Raw genomic sequence first — 16,556 nt, forward strand, 5'->3', positions numbered from 1 at the left:
TCCATTGTTACAACCTCTCGATATACCACAGCATCATCCGCAAAAAGCCTCAGTGAACTTCCGATGTCATCCACAAGGTCATTTATATATATTGTGAATAGCAACGGTCCTACGACACTCCCCTGCGGCACACCTGAAATCACTCTTACTTCGGAGGACTTCTCTCCATTGAGAATGACATGCTGCGTTCTGTTATCCAGGAACTCTTCAATCCAATCACACAATTGGTCTGATAGTCCATATGCTCTTACTTTGTTCATTAAACGACTGTGGGGAACTGTACCGAACGCCTTGCGGAAGTCAAGAAACACGGCATCTGCCTGAGAGCTGTTGGCTATTTCTCCGGGGTCCAGTTTATGACGTCAATGATAGTGCCATGGTAATCCACTGGTCCTGCTGGCTGGGCGCTGAGGCAGAGTGGGCAACACCATCCGTGCTGGCGCTAGTTGGCAACGACATTGCGAGATGCTGAGAGCATGCCTCCATTGTCACCGCAGCCGAGACTATGAGAGGTGTGGTGTTAGCGCATATGAGTGTAGCTGGCACCCTTCTGCTGCTGCATTACTGTCAGCCGTGAGGAAAACAACTGTGTACATCTGGCCAATAATTGTCTGTTTTGATACCAATGTCTCATTAATACTTTCGGGTGTTCGACAGCTCCTCGCTTTTCCGGTGGCGTTCCACACGTACCAGAATTGTAAACGCAAAGCAGGCAGAGCTAATCTTCTTGGTGATGGTGCCACCTCATTTTATTATCCAGCTGCTCGTTTAGAGGTTTCAGATGTGGTGTTTCATTTAGTGAATGCATACCAATGGAAGACGTTTCACATTAAGGACTGCTCTTGAAACTCTGAGAGCTTACCTTCCAAGACGTGTGCAGAAATCGTAATTGCCGTACTCCCTCTCCCAACGTGAGTTTCATTGTAAAATTGAAGGACTCGTACGCCTATGGGGTAGAAAGGTATGGGAATGATATGTTACACTACTGGCGTGAACTGCAGCCTGTTAGTGGAAGATCTGTGAATGGAGACTCAGTGCACTTTGTGCAAACGAGGGTCGTGGTAGCTCTGAAGAAAATCGGTATGCATGCGAAATCATATGTTCCAAAATGCCGTGCATAAAAACGAAATTTTCTGGTGCTCATACCTTGGGTTCTATTAGTGACAAAAAGGTAGGGTCGAATGTTTTGGATATCCCTTGAGATAGGGACCATTTATACAGAGTGTTACAAAAAGGTACGGCCAAACTTTCAGGAAACATTCCTCACACACAAAGAAAGAAAATATGTTATGTGGACATGTGCCGGAAACGCTTACTTTCCATGTTAGAGCTCATTTTATTACTTCTCTTCAAATCACATTAATCATGCAATAAAAACACACAGCAACAGAACATACCAGCGTGGCTTCAAACACTTTGTTACAGGAAATGTTCAAAATGTCCTCCGTTAGCGAGGATACATGCATCCACCCTCCGTCGCATGGAATCCCTGATGCGCTGATGCAGTGCTGGAAATGGCGTATTGTGTCACAACCGTCCACAATACGAGCACGAAGAGTCTCTACATTTGGTACCGGGGTTGCGTAGCCAAGAGCTTTCAAATGTCCCCATAAATGAAGGTCAAGAGGGTTGAGGTCAGGAGAGCGTGAAATTGGTCAGCCTCTACCAATCCATCGGTCACCGAATCTGTTGTTGAGAAGCGTACGAACACTTCGACTGAATTGTGCAGGAGCTCCATCGTGCGTGAACCACATGTTGTGCCGTACTCGTAAAAGCACATGTTCTAGCAGCACAGGTAGAGTATCCCATATGAAATCATGATAACGTGCTCCATTGAGCGTAGGTGGAAGAACATGGTGCCCAATCAAGACATCACCAACAATGCCGGCCCAAACGTTCACAGAAAATCTGTGTTGATGACGTGATTGCACAACTGCGTGAGGATTCTCGTCAGCCCACACATGTTGATTGTGAAAATTTACAATTTCATCACGTTAGAATGAAGCCTCATCTGTAAAGAGAACATTTGCACTGAAGTGAGGATTGACACATTGTTGGATGAACCATTCGCAGAAGTGTACCCGTGGCGGCCAATCAGCTGCTGATAGTGCCTGCACACGCTGTACATGGTACGGAAACAACTGGTTCTCTTGTAGCACTCTCCATGCAGTGACGTGGTCAACGTTACCTTGTACAGCAGCAATTTCTCTGACGCTGACATTAGGGTTATCGTCAACTGCACGAAGAATTGCCTCGTCCATTGCAGGTGTCCTCGTCGTTCTAGGTCTTCCCCAGTTGCGAGTCATAGGCTGGAATGTTTCGTGCTCCCTAAGACGCCGATCAATTGCTTCGAACGTCTTCCTGTCGGGACACCTTCGTTCTGGAAATCTGTCTCGATACAAACGTACTGCGCCACGGCTATTGCCCCGTGCTAGTCCATACATCAAATGGGCATCTGCCAACTCCGCATTTGTAAACATTGCACTGACTGCAAAACCACATTCGTGATGAACACTAACCTGTTGATGCTACGTACTGATGTGCTTGATGCTAGTACTGTAGAGCAATGAGTCGCATGTCAACACAAGCACCGAAGTCAACATTACCTTCTTTCAATTGGGCCAACTGGCGGTGAATCGAGGAAGTACAGTACATACTGACGAAACTAAAATGAGCTCTAACATGGAAATTAAGCGTTTCTGGACACATGTCCACATAACATCTTTTCTTTATTTGTGTGTGAGGAATGTTTCCTGAAAGTTTGGCCGTACCTTTTTGTAACACCTATCACACACTATCCTAAGTACAGAGTCCAACTATAAATATTTCACGCTTCCTGCTGCTTAGGTAAATGGAGAAAATCGGTTGGTTCTTTTTGCATTTCATGTGGTCTACTGTGGGTTTGATGGGACGTACGGAGAGATGCATGTTACAAAAACCCCGAGTACGTTCGCATGCCAAAATATTTGGGAATATTTGTAAGGTTGCTGAGGAAGGTAGAATGAGGCAGCTTTTAATTATTTAAAAGACTCTGATCATATTCTCATTTTTTGTGCTCCGATAGGAACATTTTTCCGCTAGTATCTGTATATTCGATTGTCAGCGGCTATGGTAACCAAGTAGAGGTTAGGCACAAGGCGGCTTGGAATTTTACTTAAACATTGGTTTGTCAGTAACGTAAATTAGTATCATAGACAAGACTGGATTTTGTATTGTACTCTGTTAAAGCATCTTAGCTCCTTAAGCTGCTCTTGTAAGATTTATTAAGAATATGAACGTGCAAAAGTGCATCCGACCTCTTATAATGTATTTGTTTATCATTAGGATACATGCATGTATGGAACAAAACATTATGAACTCCTGTGTAACGGTGCGCTAGTCCTCCTCTGCAACACAATACAGCAACAATTCTGCGTGGCGTAGGTTAGTCAAGTTTTTAATGGATTTCTTGATGTAAGTAGCACCAGACGTCTACATAAAGGTCGCGCGATTCCCGTAAATTAAGGGTCGGTGATCTGTGGGAACGTAGATGGAACCCAACAGCGTCCCAGATGTGTTCAATAGGGTTCAAACCAGGTGAATATGGTGACCAAAATATTGATACGAGCTGATTATCGTGATACTCAAACCATTTTAGTACGATTATGACCTTGTGACATGGACAGCTATCTTGGTGGAAAATGCCATTACTGTCGGGGAAGACATCAAGCACGAAGGGATATAGGTGGTCCGAAATAATGCGCATAGTCCACAGCTGTTATGGTGCATTCGATTATTACAACAGGTTCCACGGGAGTTCTGGTGAAAGTCTCGCGTAGCATAATACTACCCCCACCATCTTGCATCTGTGCGTAGCCGTTCGCCTGGATGGTGGGGTAGCTGACCACGACCTTAGACTTGGTGTAACGAGGAACATGAAGCATCCGAACTGGCGGCAAGTTTCCATCGCTTCACGGCCCAGTGTTTGCCATCCTGTGCCCACAGCAATCGTAACTGACAATGTCGTTGGGTCAGGGTGATTCAAAAAAGCGTTTACAAACTGGCATGGCACATCGGTCATACAACAAGGATCAGCAATCACATAGGAACCGGGGGTCGCAAATGCAACGAGAGGGCGTACGGCCACGAGAGGGTTTTGCGTTTAATTGAGCAGTACATTCTCCCGGATCAACTTGATGGTTGCACGCATCTCGTATTCCTGCGGGAGGTTCTGCGGGACATGCTGAGTAATATTGCCACGCCTGTTCGTCGCTGCATTCGATTTTAGCACGACGGAGCCCCCGCACATGCCTGCAGACTGGTGAGGGCACATCTGCAGGCAACCTTTCCCGGGCGCTGGATTGGTCGCGGTGGACCAGTCGTATGGCCACCACGATGACTCAATGTCACCGATCGACTTTTTTCCTGTGAGGGCATCTGAAAGGCATTGTGTATGAAAAATCTGTTTTATTGCTGGAGGATCAAGTGGGCAGGCTTGTTGCGGCAGCAGAATATCTTCGAGATACACCAGGTGTCTTTGAGAGGGTGCGCTGTTCAATGCAGCGTCGATGTCTGGAGTGTCTTGATGCATCTAGACAAAACTTTGATCATATTGAGGTGCAGCGCCGTATAAAGATCCTGCCTTGGAGGCGGTAAAGTGGGAAATGTGTCTCAGAGCTGGAGAGTGACAGATGGTGACGCGAGACTGGACGCGCACGTGGTTTATGTATCAGCCGATAGAGGACAATATTGAATAGGGGGACTGTGATTTTAGTTTCGATTGTGCCCACTAGAGTGCACTAAAGTAATATAATGTTTTTCATAAACTGTTCTTGTATTTTCATAAAGTGTTATTATTTCTTTTTGTGTATGTAAAATGTTATAAATATGTTTTTGCAGTATGAATGATGCGTGAGTTTGGTTTAAGGTTAATATGAAGAGAATTGTTTAATGAGTTATGTAGTGGGATTTAGTGTGGGAACATTTCGAAGAAGTATGGATATGGACAAAGGGGATTTTTGTAGAACAGATTTGTAAAGTAAGTTTATGGTAAAGGGAAAGTTAATTCACGTATAAATAACAATAGTAAATAACTTTATGCATAAGCAAAACTTCAGCATATTAGATAATTACGTCGGTAAAAAGTGCAGTCGTTAGGTTTACTATTTTGCGATTGGTTATTGATGAAAAGCGCGGATTGACGCGGCAGAATGTTGTTTTGCTATTGGCTGTTGAGTAAACTTACCAATGGTAAAACAATATTCTTCGCGCGGCTTTCTCTGCTGGTAGGGAACACGTAGAGTATTCTAGAGAAGGGTGGGAGCCTAGCCATGAAACAGTTCGGACGTGTGTAGTAGTAGTTCCGATGGAAACGATAAGTTGCAGGATCTAGCAGTGTTTCATACATCAAAAGTGTGGTAAAGTGACGGCATAATTATTCCGATGGGCGTGTAGAAATTTCGGAATTTTTAAGTGAATTTTGTGACGAGAAAAAAGACATATATTCCGCGTGGCGTATTGAGCAGGTCGGTGGCTAAAAAACTGTGACTGCATTTGGTACCGACAGACTTAATATTTGGCGAGCATTATCGATCTAAAACAATCAGTATTTTTGTAGCTATTACGTTTTCGGGAAATGCAACACCAAAAACTTGCTAACGTGAGTGAAAAGGATTGTGAGTGACTGTGTTAAGACTAGCACGGGCTTGGCAGTGATACTTGTTCACCTAAGTTTCAGAATATATTAAGTGAGGACAAAATTTACAAACTTTCATTTGTGTGAAAACTTTCTCCCGAAACGTAGATTAGTGACTTAAATTGCAGCCTGGTTCATGTCGAAGTACAGTAGGTTTCACTCGGCTTTCCTACTGATGATCTGCTGAGACAATGTTCACAGGTAGGTGCAGGTCCGTCGTAAAGGGACGGAAAGCACCGCACCACCGCAATATCCTGTGGTGGTCGTCCACTTGTGGCGCATGACGAAATAATTGCAACGCCAATTGGTAGCCCCGGATGGCATTTGCGATCCCCGGTTCATATGTGATTACTGATCCTTGTCATATGCACGATGTGCCGTCTTAGCTTGTAAAGTCTTCTTTTTATTTATTTCTTATCCTGTAGGAACACGTAGGGGTAGCCTGCTGCAGAGTCCCATGTTCGACCATGTGCGCTGAATGGTGTGCTCCGGAAAACTTGCACCTGCATAAGCATTGTGTTCTGTCATTAGGTCTGCCACAGATCGCTGCCTATCCTGCTGGACAGAGTAGACAGGCATTCGACCTCTACATTCTGTGATGAGATATGGACTTCGAACCTTGTTGCTCACTCGGGGTTTCACATTGCTTCATCCACTTTCCATAGATGCTCATGACTACAGCACACGAATAGCCAATCATCCTTGTCGTTTCCGAGATGCTCGTTGCCAGACGTTGGCCAAACAACCTGAACTTTGTCAAAGTCTGCTGTGTCAGAGGATTTACGTTTTGTGGCCTGCATCGTCGCTGGAATGATCCCCCATTAATTTCTGCTACTACAGGGTGTCCAGAAAAGGACTCCCTGATTTCAAAATTAAATATCTTGAAAACAAAGATCGATAGAGGAATGCAGTAAACGGTATGTTTATTGTGAAAGCTGTAAGAAGTTTATACAGCAGTTTGAAATAATAGTTACAAAAGCTGCTAACAGATGGCGCTGTAATCGCCATACGTAATGCCTAGTGTAAATAATGACCCGAAGCCCAGAGCGATCAGTTCCACTGTTGAAACGTGAAAGGAGGTTAGCGTACCGAAGGAAGAGATTAAAGCCATGTACTCCATTGAACAACGCGTTTTTCTGGTGCTAGAGTACCACAGGTTAGAAGAGAGTCCTACGGCAACAAGGCGAAGTTTTCAAGCACGATTTAATGTTCCAAAAGGTCCTGATGCGAAAACCATTCGTACGCTCTTCGCAAAATTTCAACGAACAGGCAGCGTAACTGATGATCTAGTGGGGCATGTTGGGCGCAAGCAAACCGCAGTTACGCCTGAAAATATCGCCACAGTTTCTGGAATTAGTCAGCGAAATCCAATGTCATCCATCCGTAGAATTGCATCTGAGACTGGTTTGAAGCGTTCCAGCACGCAGAAAATACTGAGAAAGAGCCTGCACATGTTTCCATTCAAAATTCAAACGCACTAGGCCATATCCGTACAAGCTGTGCAACAAAGGGTTGCCTTTGCTAATCAGATGCTCACAATGATTGATAGTGAAGGATTTCATGTTGGCTGCATCTGGTTTACAAATGAAGCACACTTCCACCTGAATGGATACGTGAATAAGCAGAACTGGCGATTTTGGGGTTCCGAAAAGCCATATTGGTGTGAAGCGAAACCCCTGTATTCTCCTAAAGTTACTGCGTGGGCTGCAATATGCAGCAGAGGCATTATTGGCCCTTTTTTCATTCGAGAAACGGTCACAGGTGCACGTTACGTTGCAATTTTGGAACAATTTGTCGCCACACAGCAAGCGTTAGAGGATCGACCAGGTACTGAATGGTTTATGCAAGATGGAACCCGACCACATCGGACCGAACAAGTGTTTCGCTTTCTTGAGGAATACTTCGGGAATCGCGTCATTGCTTTGGAATATCCCAAATTTACTGGTGCAGGGGTGGATTGGCCCCCATATTCGCCGGATTTGACTCCCTGTGACTTTTTTTTGTGGGGCACAGTGAAAGACATGGTCTACCCGAAGCATCCCGCCACGCTGCCGAGCTTGAATCGGCGATCTCTGTGGCATGTGAATCCATTTCGGTTGAGACACTACGAAATTTGATGGCGAATTTCATTCTTCGTTTGCGCCACCTCTGTAGTGCCAATGGTGAACATTTTGAAAACATTGTGATGTGACTGTTTGCAAAGATTGTTTTCATACGATTATTTCACTTATGTATGCTGATATGAGCTGTACAGCGTACAGCGCCATCTGTTAGCAACTTTTGTAACTATTATTTCAAACTGCTGTATAAACTTCTTACAGCTTTCACAATAAACATACCGTTTACTACATTCCTCTATCGATCTTTGTTTTCAAGATATTTAAATTTGAAATCAGGGAGTCCTTTTCTGGACACCCTGTATTAACACCGGATACGCTACGTGCCCGTAACACCATCATTCAATCTCGCAGTGGATAGCTGTCACAGTGTTTTACTTCACCATTGTATTTTGAAGAAAATGTTTTGTAATTTCATCCAAGCAACCGCAACAAGGAAAGCGTCTTCCTTTTTACTCGTCACGTCAGCCATAGCATACTGGTTTAATTGTCTGTAATGTACTTACGTAGGTAGTTGGGAAGGTGGCCGCACATTCTTTATGGCAGAAGCAGGCCATATCGTCGATGTCGTGGTCATAGCCGTTTCTTGCAGGTCCACCACTCTCAATGTTACCACCGGATTCGGTGTGCCAACCTAAGACGTAGAAACTGTGATTACTATCTTAATGTTGAATGAACCACAGATATTCATGCTCCCAAGTGCGTCAAACTAGACTGGTGGATGAGATATGAGGTCATTAGATCTCAGTATGAGTTAGCACATGATCACAAAATTAAATTTGATCGAAATCAGGTATAAATTAAGGGGACATATACGAGAAAATACACGTGTACATATAAGCTAATGTACTTTTACTGTTTGAGACATGATTGAACCAAATTTTGCACTTGTTGTCATTATGTTGTTGGCCACAATGTGTATTTTTTCAATTTTTTTGCCAAATAATTCGATCAGTACGTTGTTGAATATTTTTAGAATACATACTATCAAATGAGGAAAAGTTTCTCAAAGGTTACTTTACTTATCACTTTAAAAATGTGATAGGTTATTCTTAGTATTTAGATAAGCAAATGTGTGCACCAGTTTTTTAATGTCAGTCTTAGAACTCTCGCAACATTTTTTTAAAAGTTTGTCCGTATAATACATAGCAATTTATACTTCACAAAAATTTAAATAAATTTGACAGTAATGCACTTATAAGAATTTTATACTACAGGAAGTTGTGTTAAGGTGTGTACTAATTCTATAGCAAATTTCACATTTTTACCTGCAATGGTTCAGCAGAAAACATTCCTTATACAACGTAAAATGAAAATCGCGGAAAAGCAGAAAATAGATTATATTAGCATTTATGCCAGAAACAAGTATAGACTGACAATTATTGAAGTATACGAAAAAAACGTAAATTATTTACAAACTACGGCGTGCACACACTTTATTCAACATGTAAACGTCACTACAAATATTCGGATTTAGTTTATGACATGTTTGGCATGCGTGCCGCCCTTGGCGATGATGTGGTGCAGATGAATAGCCAAATTCTGCAGGACTCGCTGAAGTGGCGGAACATCGATGCTGTTTTCAGCTCAGCAATGGTTTTGGGGTTATTGCTGTACACGTTGTATTTGATACAGCTCCACAAAAAGGAGTCGCATGTGTTCAGATCCGGTGAATATGGCAGCTAATAAGAGGCCCATGCCAGTGGCCTGTGGGTATCCCAGAGCCAGAATGCGGTCCCCAGAGTGCTCTTCAGGACATCAAACACTCTCCTGCCTCGATGGGGTCGATCTCCGTCTTGCATGAACCACATCTTGTCAAAATCAGGATCGCTTTGGATAAAGGGGAAGAAATCATCTTCCAAAGCCTTGACGTACCGTTCGGTAGTTGCCATACCATCAAGGAATATCGCATCGATTATTCCCTGACTGGACGCTGCATACCACACAGTCAACCGCTGAGGATGAAGAGACTTCTTGATCGTGAAATACGGATTCTCGGTCCCCCTATTGCGCGGATTTTACCTATTGACAAACCCATACAAATAGAAGTGGGCTTCGTCGGTAAACCAAACCATAATGCGTACGGTAATTTCTATCATGCCCCACGGCCAACCGTTCAGAAGTCATGGCTGTTTTCTATTTCATACAGTTCAATAATTATCACCCTGTACCTTAATGTGGGCCACAACCATACAGTTGTTGTTTTTGGTTTTTATGTAGCTCTGTTCTTCTAGTCTGATCCTTTTGGCGTACCCTGTTGACAAAATCCTTTACTGGAATTTCAAAATTAGCAATACACACACCATCAACCTTCTTTAATAGGTTTTCAGTGAAGCAATCTGCATCAAACCCTAATCTCATATGGGTCCTGATTCGTCCACTGGTACTACAATGAAAACCAGGTAAGCATCATATGAGGAAATTTTGAGAATAGTAGATGAGCAAAATGTTGTCTATGGGCATCTGTTCTAAATGAGGTTATTAAAGATTTTGTTCGTGTTTTGTGTTCCAACGTGTGTGCATTTCCTTAGTAAATTTTATTTAATCACATCGTAAATGGGCTCAAAGCCTTCTATGCTATACAGGTGTTTTCTCTGATGGCAGAAAATATTAAAATATCGCAAGCAAGGACAGAATCGTGTAGATAGGGGGACGTGGCACTGGTTATTGGTTCCAACAAGATGGCTTTTATATAATTTGTAGCACGGATTAAAGTTTGAAAATCGGAGATAATATTTCCAACATGCTACAGAACTATATGATAGCAAAAAAATTTCAACGTTTTTGACCAATTTTACATGCATCCCTTCTTAAATAACATTGAATGAAAGAGAAAGGGCACAGACAAATAAAAAGGATTGGCTGGTTGAACCAACTTTGAATGCCACGCTGTGTGTTACCAATAGCCTCTGTGAAAATGGGGAAGGCAAACAAATATTTTGTAAATGCGTCACATATTGTGCATTCTTTTTCTTGTGGTTTTGTCCCACATCGGCGCAGGGTCGGCATTGTTATTAACGGATTTAGCTTGGTTAATTTAAGGGATGGCCGGATGCTCTTCCTGTTGCCACACTATTACTCTCTCCATGTAGTGTTACTCATCCTAAAGTGAGCGAAAGTTTTCTCGAGCGAATCGTGGAACTGAGACGAGACTTGGGTACCAGCATGGTATTCACCTGGTGGGATGTGAGAAACTGCCGAAAAACCACATTCAGGCCCGCCGGCACGCCAACCCTCGTTAATCCGCCAGGAGGATTCGATTCGGGGCCGGCGTACCTCCCCCTCCTGGAAGTATCACTTTAACATGCACGGCTATCCAGACGGGTGGTCACAAATTGCGCCTCGTCACGTAACATAGACGGGAAGTCCATGGCCAAACTGTGGACTACCCTTTCTTGTGCGAACAGCTCACGCTGGTTGGTCGTTTGGCCAGAAAAGTAAGCAGTCCACCAAATGTTCTCTATTTGGAAGTGTGTTAAGTGCACTCTTAGCATATCTCTTCCAAAAACCCTGAGCTTGAACAGCGAGAAAACTGATCGCCAGGTAATGCCATTCTGTGTTACTATAAATATTTGTGTGTACCTCCTGGGCTACTCTATCTGGTAATTCTTCTTCCCGAATTCCAATACGGCCTGGCATCCAGAAGAATATCACCTATTTCCTTACATGTTATACCTGAAGGGTAGTTTCCTATACAGATGAATACACGCACTGGGTGGTTAGTAGTACACGCAGGAAATTGGAGCTAATAGGAAATTTTGTGGTTTTAAAGATCGTCTGCAGCTCCGCAATATAGATAAATTTTTTTGGACACGTATCTTTGGGATAAAATTAGGACAAAACAAATGATCAGCCAAGATGGTACCCCTGAGTAATCGAATAGTTGGAAATCAGCACGGATTCACTGTTCCGATATTATATGTTATATGATATTAATTCAGATATGTGTTTCGGTGCATTTGTCATTTTGTACTGCAGGAGGTTGAAAGTAACTTGCGCTCTCTTTAGAATATAGGATGGTAGCCTGCGCAATGATTGGAATTCGGCCGATATATTGTGCTACAAGATCTTCCTTTGGGAGAATTTCAAATGGCCATTTTGATGGTGTCTCAACCAAGTGTCTGGGGATCGTATCCAACAAAAACCAATATTTTTGAAAAATAATGTTTGGCACAATAGCAGTATGTCACTTTACTAAAACTATTAGCTCCATTCAAACAACAGATCATCCTTAGATCCTAATTACAGGATATATGTTCAATCATAGAAGCATATTCTGTAATTAATGACACTTTTTATACCTGATGATGATCTGTTGTTACACCAAAAATGCTAGTTTTAACAACTGTGCCATATCGTGATTTTTTTCAAAAGTATTTAAAGGCCATTTCTGCTTGCCGCATTGCCGTCGGATGGATAGTGGCGGCTTACCAGCCTCAGCATAGAGACTGGTAATGGAACTGCTCCGATACGCGTCTGTGGCGAGCCTAATTCCCTCATCGTGCTGTTAGAGAACATGGTAAGGCTCAGAGCGATCCCTTCAGAGTCACTCTTCTGTTCACGCCTGTGGGACACCACTTAACACAGTTTGGTACTGGAAATAGAGGCGAGAAAGAAAGGACCGCTTATAGAAGCAGGAATGTCTTTGGAAGCCCTATTGTTGGAGTTGTCCGAGAATATTCACCTTCCCAGGGACGAACTGACAGCTAAGAATCGTTGCTATAGTAAGGGAACCAGGTGAACAGCCGTCTTTAGAAAGGCCAGTAGTGGAATGATACCTCCGGAACTCAAACTTGAAGCGACCAATGAGCTGTCTGGAGTCGAGAACCACGACGAAATGGGGGTTTACCATCAGGTCCAATAAGTATTTCCTACGATGCTAATGAGGCAAACAGTGCAGTATCCTCTTAGGCAAGTAAGGACCTTTCTGGGTTCCAAAAGAGGTTTTAAGATTGCCTCCCTTCACGGTTCAGGGAATTATCCTGTCTTCTAAAGCCTAATTTACACGACGACGTTGGGTTGCGCCACTCGTTGCGTGGAATGAGTTGCACACAAATGGTTTCATATTTGACTGTAGACACGGCGAAACCAGTATATACTCCACTTTCGTCGTTTTGTGGTTTCCTGAGTCGTGTCTGAAATGAAAGTTTTGGCAGCTGCACGTCACACGAGTTGTGATGGAGTTAAAGCTTGTTGCGTGGAATCGCTGCATAAGAAAAAAAATAAGAAACGTGTTTCGATTCGTGACTGGATGAAGAACAGACGTCAGCTGGTTGCCCAGCATCCTTGCTGAAATAATTTATAATGGAAGAACCAAGAAGTTCTTTCAGCTATCTTAGAACGTCACCAGAACTGTTAACGTTTCTTCTAAGCAGAGTTAATTATGCGATAAGGAGTAAAGATACTGTAATGCATGAAGCACTGTTGCCAGAACTGAAATTACATATCATTACAATCGAGAACAGTCGGCACGCAATAAGATGCAGTTTTAATTGGTGATGACACTTTTTCATTAACACCAATAATTATTAACAGTAATAATTATTAAGATTAACAGCAGTAATTATTCGAAGCAGGTCGCATTAAGAAGAGAATGGTTTGCAAACTACTGATCTGTACAGTGGCAATATTTCAAAATTCAAACATATGTGAATGGGGAGCACTGCTGCGACGTTTTAAATAGATGAATATTGAATAAAGAATTTAGCTTCTTGATCTGTGTAGCCTCCCTCCTGTCAACAATACTCCTTAAAGAAAAAGAGTCAGCCATTTCGAACGATGGGATTTTAGTCTTGTAGACAGGAGCATTTCTACAGCTAGAATTACGTTTGCTTGTATTTTTCTTAATTCAGTTGTATATGTGCTCTTAACTCAATATATTTTACCCTGGAGCTCAGATATTGTCAAACCATCTACGTTATGATCGCACATGGCGGTCTCAGCGGCAGCAATATGCTGCTTATTTTTGTAATCAGCACCACTGAAATCCCACAACACCTACTCAAAGCATAGATATCCAAAAAGCGAACATTATTCTCCGTTCCCCATTTCATATTTCAGCTTGTCTACACTCGACGAACACACATAACCTCAAAACCCATGCAACTAGTGTCGGCAAAGTTGGAACACGCAGAAACTGTTTAGTTTCACCGACGAATTGCGCAAACGCGCGGCGCACATGCGCAGTGGCCGGTAGCGCAGTTGGCTGCGACCTAGTGTCGTCGTGTAAACTACGCTTAGGCCGGTATTACACTATCAAATTTCTTTGTCAAAGATTAGATCGAAGATGTGATCCAATATTCCGTCCAATATATTTGACAAAGATCTTTGACGTAGCGCTACAAGGGGTAATTACACTGTCATCAAATTTTTCGTCAAAGTTCAAGATGGCTGACAACAACTTGTTATTTAACCGCAGCAGTTCTACGTACTCCAATTGCATTGTGTGCACATGCGGAAAAGAAGTGGGGGGAAAAATGGCTCGGAGCACTATGGGACTCAACTGCTGAGGTCATTAGTTCCCTAGAACTTAGAACTAGTTAAATCTAAGGACATCACAAACATCCATGCCCGAGGCAGGATTCGAACCTGCGACCGCAGCGGTCTTGCGGTTCCAGACTACAGCGCCTTTAACCGCACGGCCACTTCGGCCGGCTGGGGGGAAAAAATGGAACCATACATACGAGGTTGACAGTCTTAAAAGTCCTGGGATTACAACTTGATAATAAATTCAGTTGGGAGGAGCACACCACAGAACTGCAGAAAGGCCTTAACAAATCTGTATTTGCAATTCGAGTGTTAGCAGACATAGGCAACATAAAAATGAAAAAGCTTGCATAGTTTCATTCCATAATGTCATATGGGATAATATTTTGGGGGTAAATCTTGAAGTCAAACAAAAGTTTTCAAGGTCCAAAAGCGTGTAATACGTATTATTTGTGGAGTAAATTCACGGACCTCCTGCAGAAACCTCTTCAAAGAACTGGGTATACTAACTACTGCCTCTTAGTATATTTACTTCTTAATGAAATTTGTCGTAAATAATATATCTCTTTTTCCAACAAACAACTCAGTTCATACATACAATACCAGGAACAAAAATGATCTGCACAAGGACTTAAAAGCGCACTTACTTTAGTTCAAAAAGGGGTCCACTACTCAGGAACACTCTTCTTCAATAATTTGCCAGGAAACATAAAAAATTTAGTTACAAATAAAGATCAGTTTAAAAGGAGCCTGAAAGACTTACTACTGGGCAACTCCTTCTACTCCATTGGCGAAATTTTTAATAAAAACAAATGATGTATTTATTCATATTATTAGTATTGTTATTTCAGCTTAAAAAAATCAACATGTTCCACATCCACGAGGATCTCCTCAGCACGGATCTATGGAACGAAAAACTAATATAATCTGGGTGAAGCCGTGGGTTTTACGACGACACGATAAAAGCATTCAACAAAACTTGTTACGTGAGCTTACAGTGGAAGACGTCAAGTCGTACATCAATTACTTAAGAATGGATGAGCATAGATTTCTGTATGTGCTCAATGAAGTGTATCCTCATATCACAAAGCACAATATTCACTTAAGAATACCGAGCGAGGTGGCGCAGTGGTTAGCACACTGGACTCGCATTCGGGAGGACGACGGTTCAATCCTGTCTCCGGCCATCCTGATTTAGGTTTTCCGTGATTTCCCTAAATCGCTTCAGGCAAATGTCGGGATGGTTCCTTTGAAAGGGCACGGCCGATTTCCTTCCCCATCCTTCACTCACCCGAGCTTGTGCTCCGTCTCTTATGACCTCGTTGTCGACGGGACGTTAAACACTAATATCCTCCTCCTCCACTTAAGAACTGCTACATCTTCAGAAGACAGGCTCACTATAACACTCCGATTCCTTGCTACAGGAGAGGGTTATGTTAGGTTGGGTTAGGTTAGGTCTCCAATCTTCTTAATCTATTTTTGTATTCAGGGTGCCTCACGTTGTAAAGCGCCTCATCAGCTTCAGACATCTCTATTAATTTTGTAGTTGTCGGCACACACTAATTGTATTTACCGGCAATGGTTATAAAAACACTACAGACGACAGAACGCTGCAGCGATGCTAGCGCTCCATGTGGTAACATGTCACATTGCAGTGAACAGAAGACAAGCGGTTTCTTTGATCAAATATACAGCGAGGCCCTAGATTTGATCAAATACTGGACGACATTTGACAAAGTCCCTATTACACTATCAAATATCTTTGACAAAGATATTGGACAAAGATTTTGGACAAAGAAATTTGATAATGTAATACCGGCCTTAAGTGTGATTTCGCAGGATGAGGAGAACTTCTTTTGCTGTTCCTGTAAGCTGCTGCAATGTGGTGTAATGCACTTTATTGTAACGAGCAGCAGACAGTACCAAATTCAGCTCTCGTACAGAGGAGGAACAGTTATGAAGTGCCTCACATTTTCGCGCCTCGTTCGTCGACTGGTGCTGGTTGCTATTGAGAATGGCAGCGATGGGTTTCCAGTTCCTGGGGAACGAGGATTGTTCAACCTATGTCAACCCACCTGTGGTGTGCGTACTGTAAGACCTTCGGTACACACACCATCTGATTATTTGACTTGTCGCTCTAACGAAGTAGGCGAGTGTCAGCAGTATGCCTGTGGTCTTATTGTGGCGTGTTTATCTTCTGACATTAGGTCAGACGATAGAAATGCCACTCGCATGCTTAGAGTAGCAGATTGACGGTGACCAACTTTAAACAGAACTTG

At 42.8% G+C, this 16,556-nt stretch overlaps 1 protein-coding gene across 1 annotated transcript in view; it reads right to left on the bottom strand.

Moving 5' to 3' along the window:
* LOC126416569 (inactive dipeptidyl peptidase 10-like) overlaps window positions 1-16,556 on the bottom strand; it is a 391,761-nt gene that overhangs the window by 117,193 nt on the left and 258,012 nt on the right. Inside the window, exon 8 of the mRNA XM_050084317.1 lies at window positions 8,298-8,425. Within this exon, the coding sequence (XP_049940274.1) occupies window positions 8,298-8,425 (128 nt within the window). The remainder of the gene's footprint in view (window positions 1-8,297; window positions 8,426-16,556) is intronic.

Source organism: Schistocerca serialis, chromosome 8, assembly GCF_023864345.2.
Source record: "Schistocerca serialis cubense isolate TAMUIC-IGC-003099 chromosome 8, iqSchSeri2.2, whole genome shotgun sequence".
In the NCBI taxonomy this organism is placed as follows: domain Eukaryota; kingdom Metazoa; phylum Arthropoda; class Insecta; order Orthoptera; family Acrididae; genus Schistocerca; species Schistocerca serialis.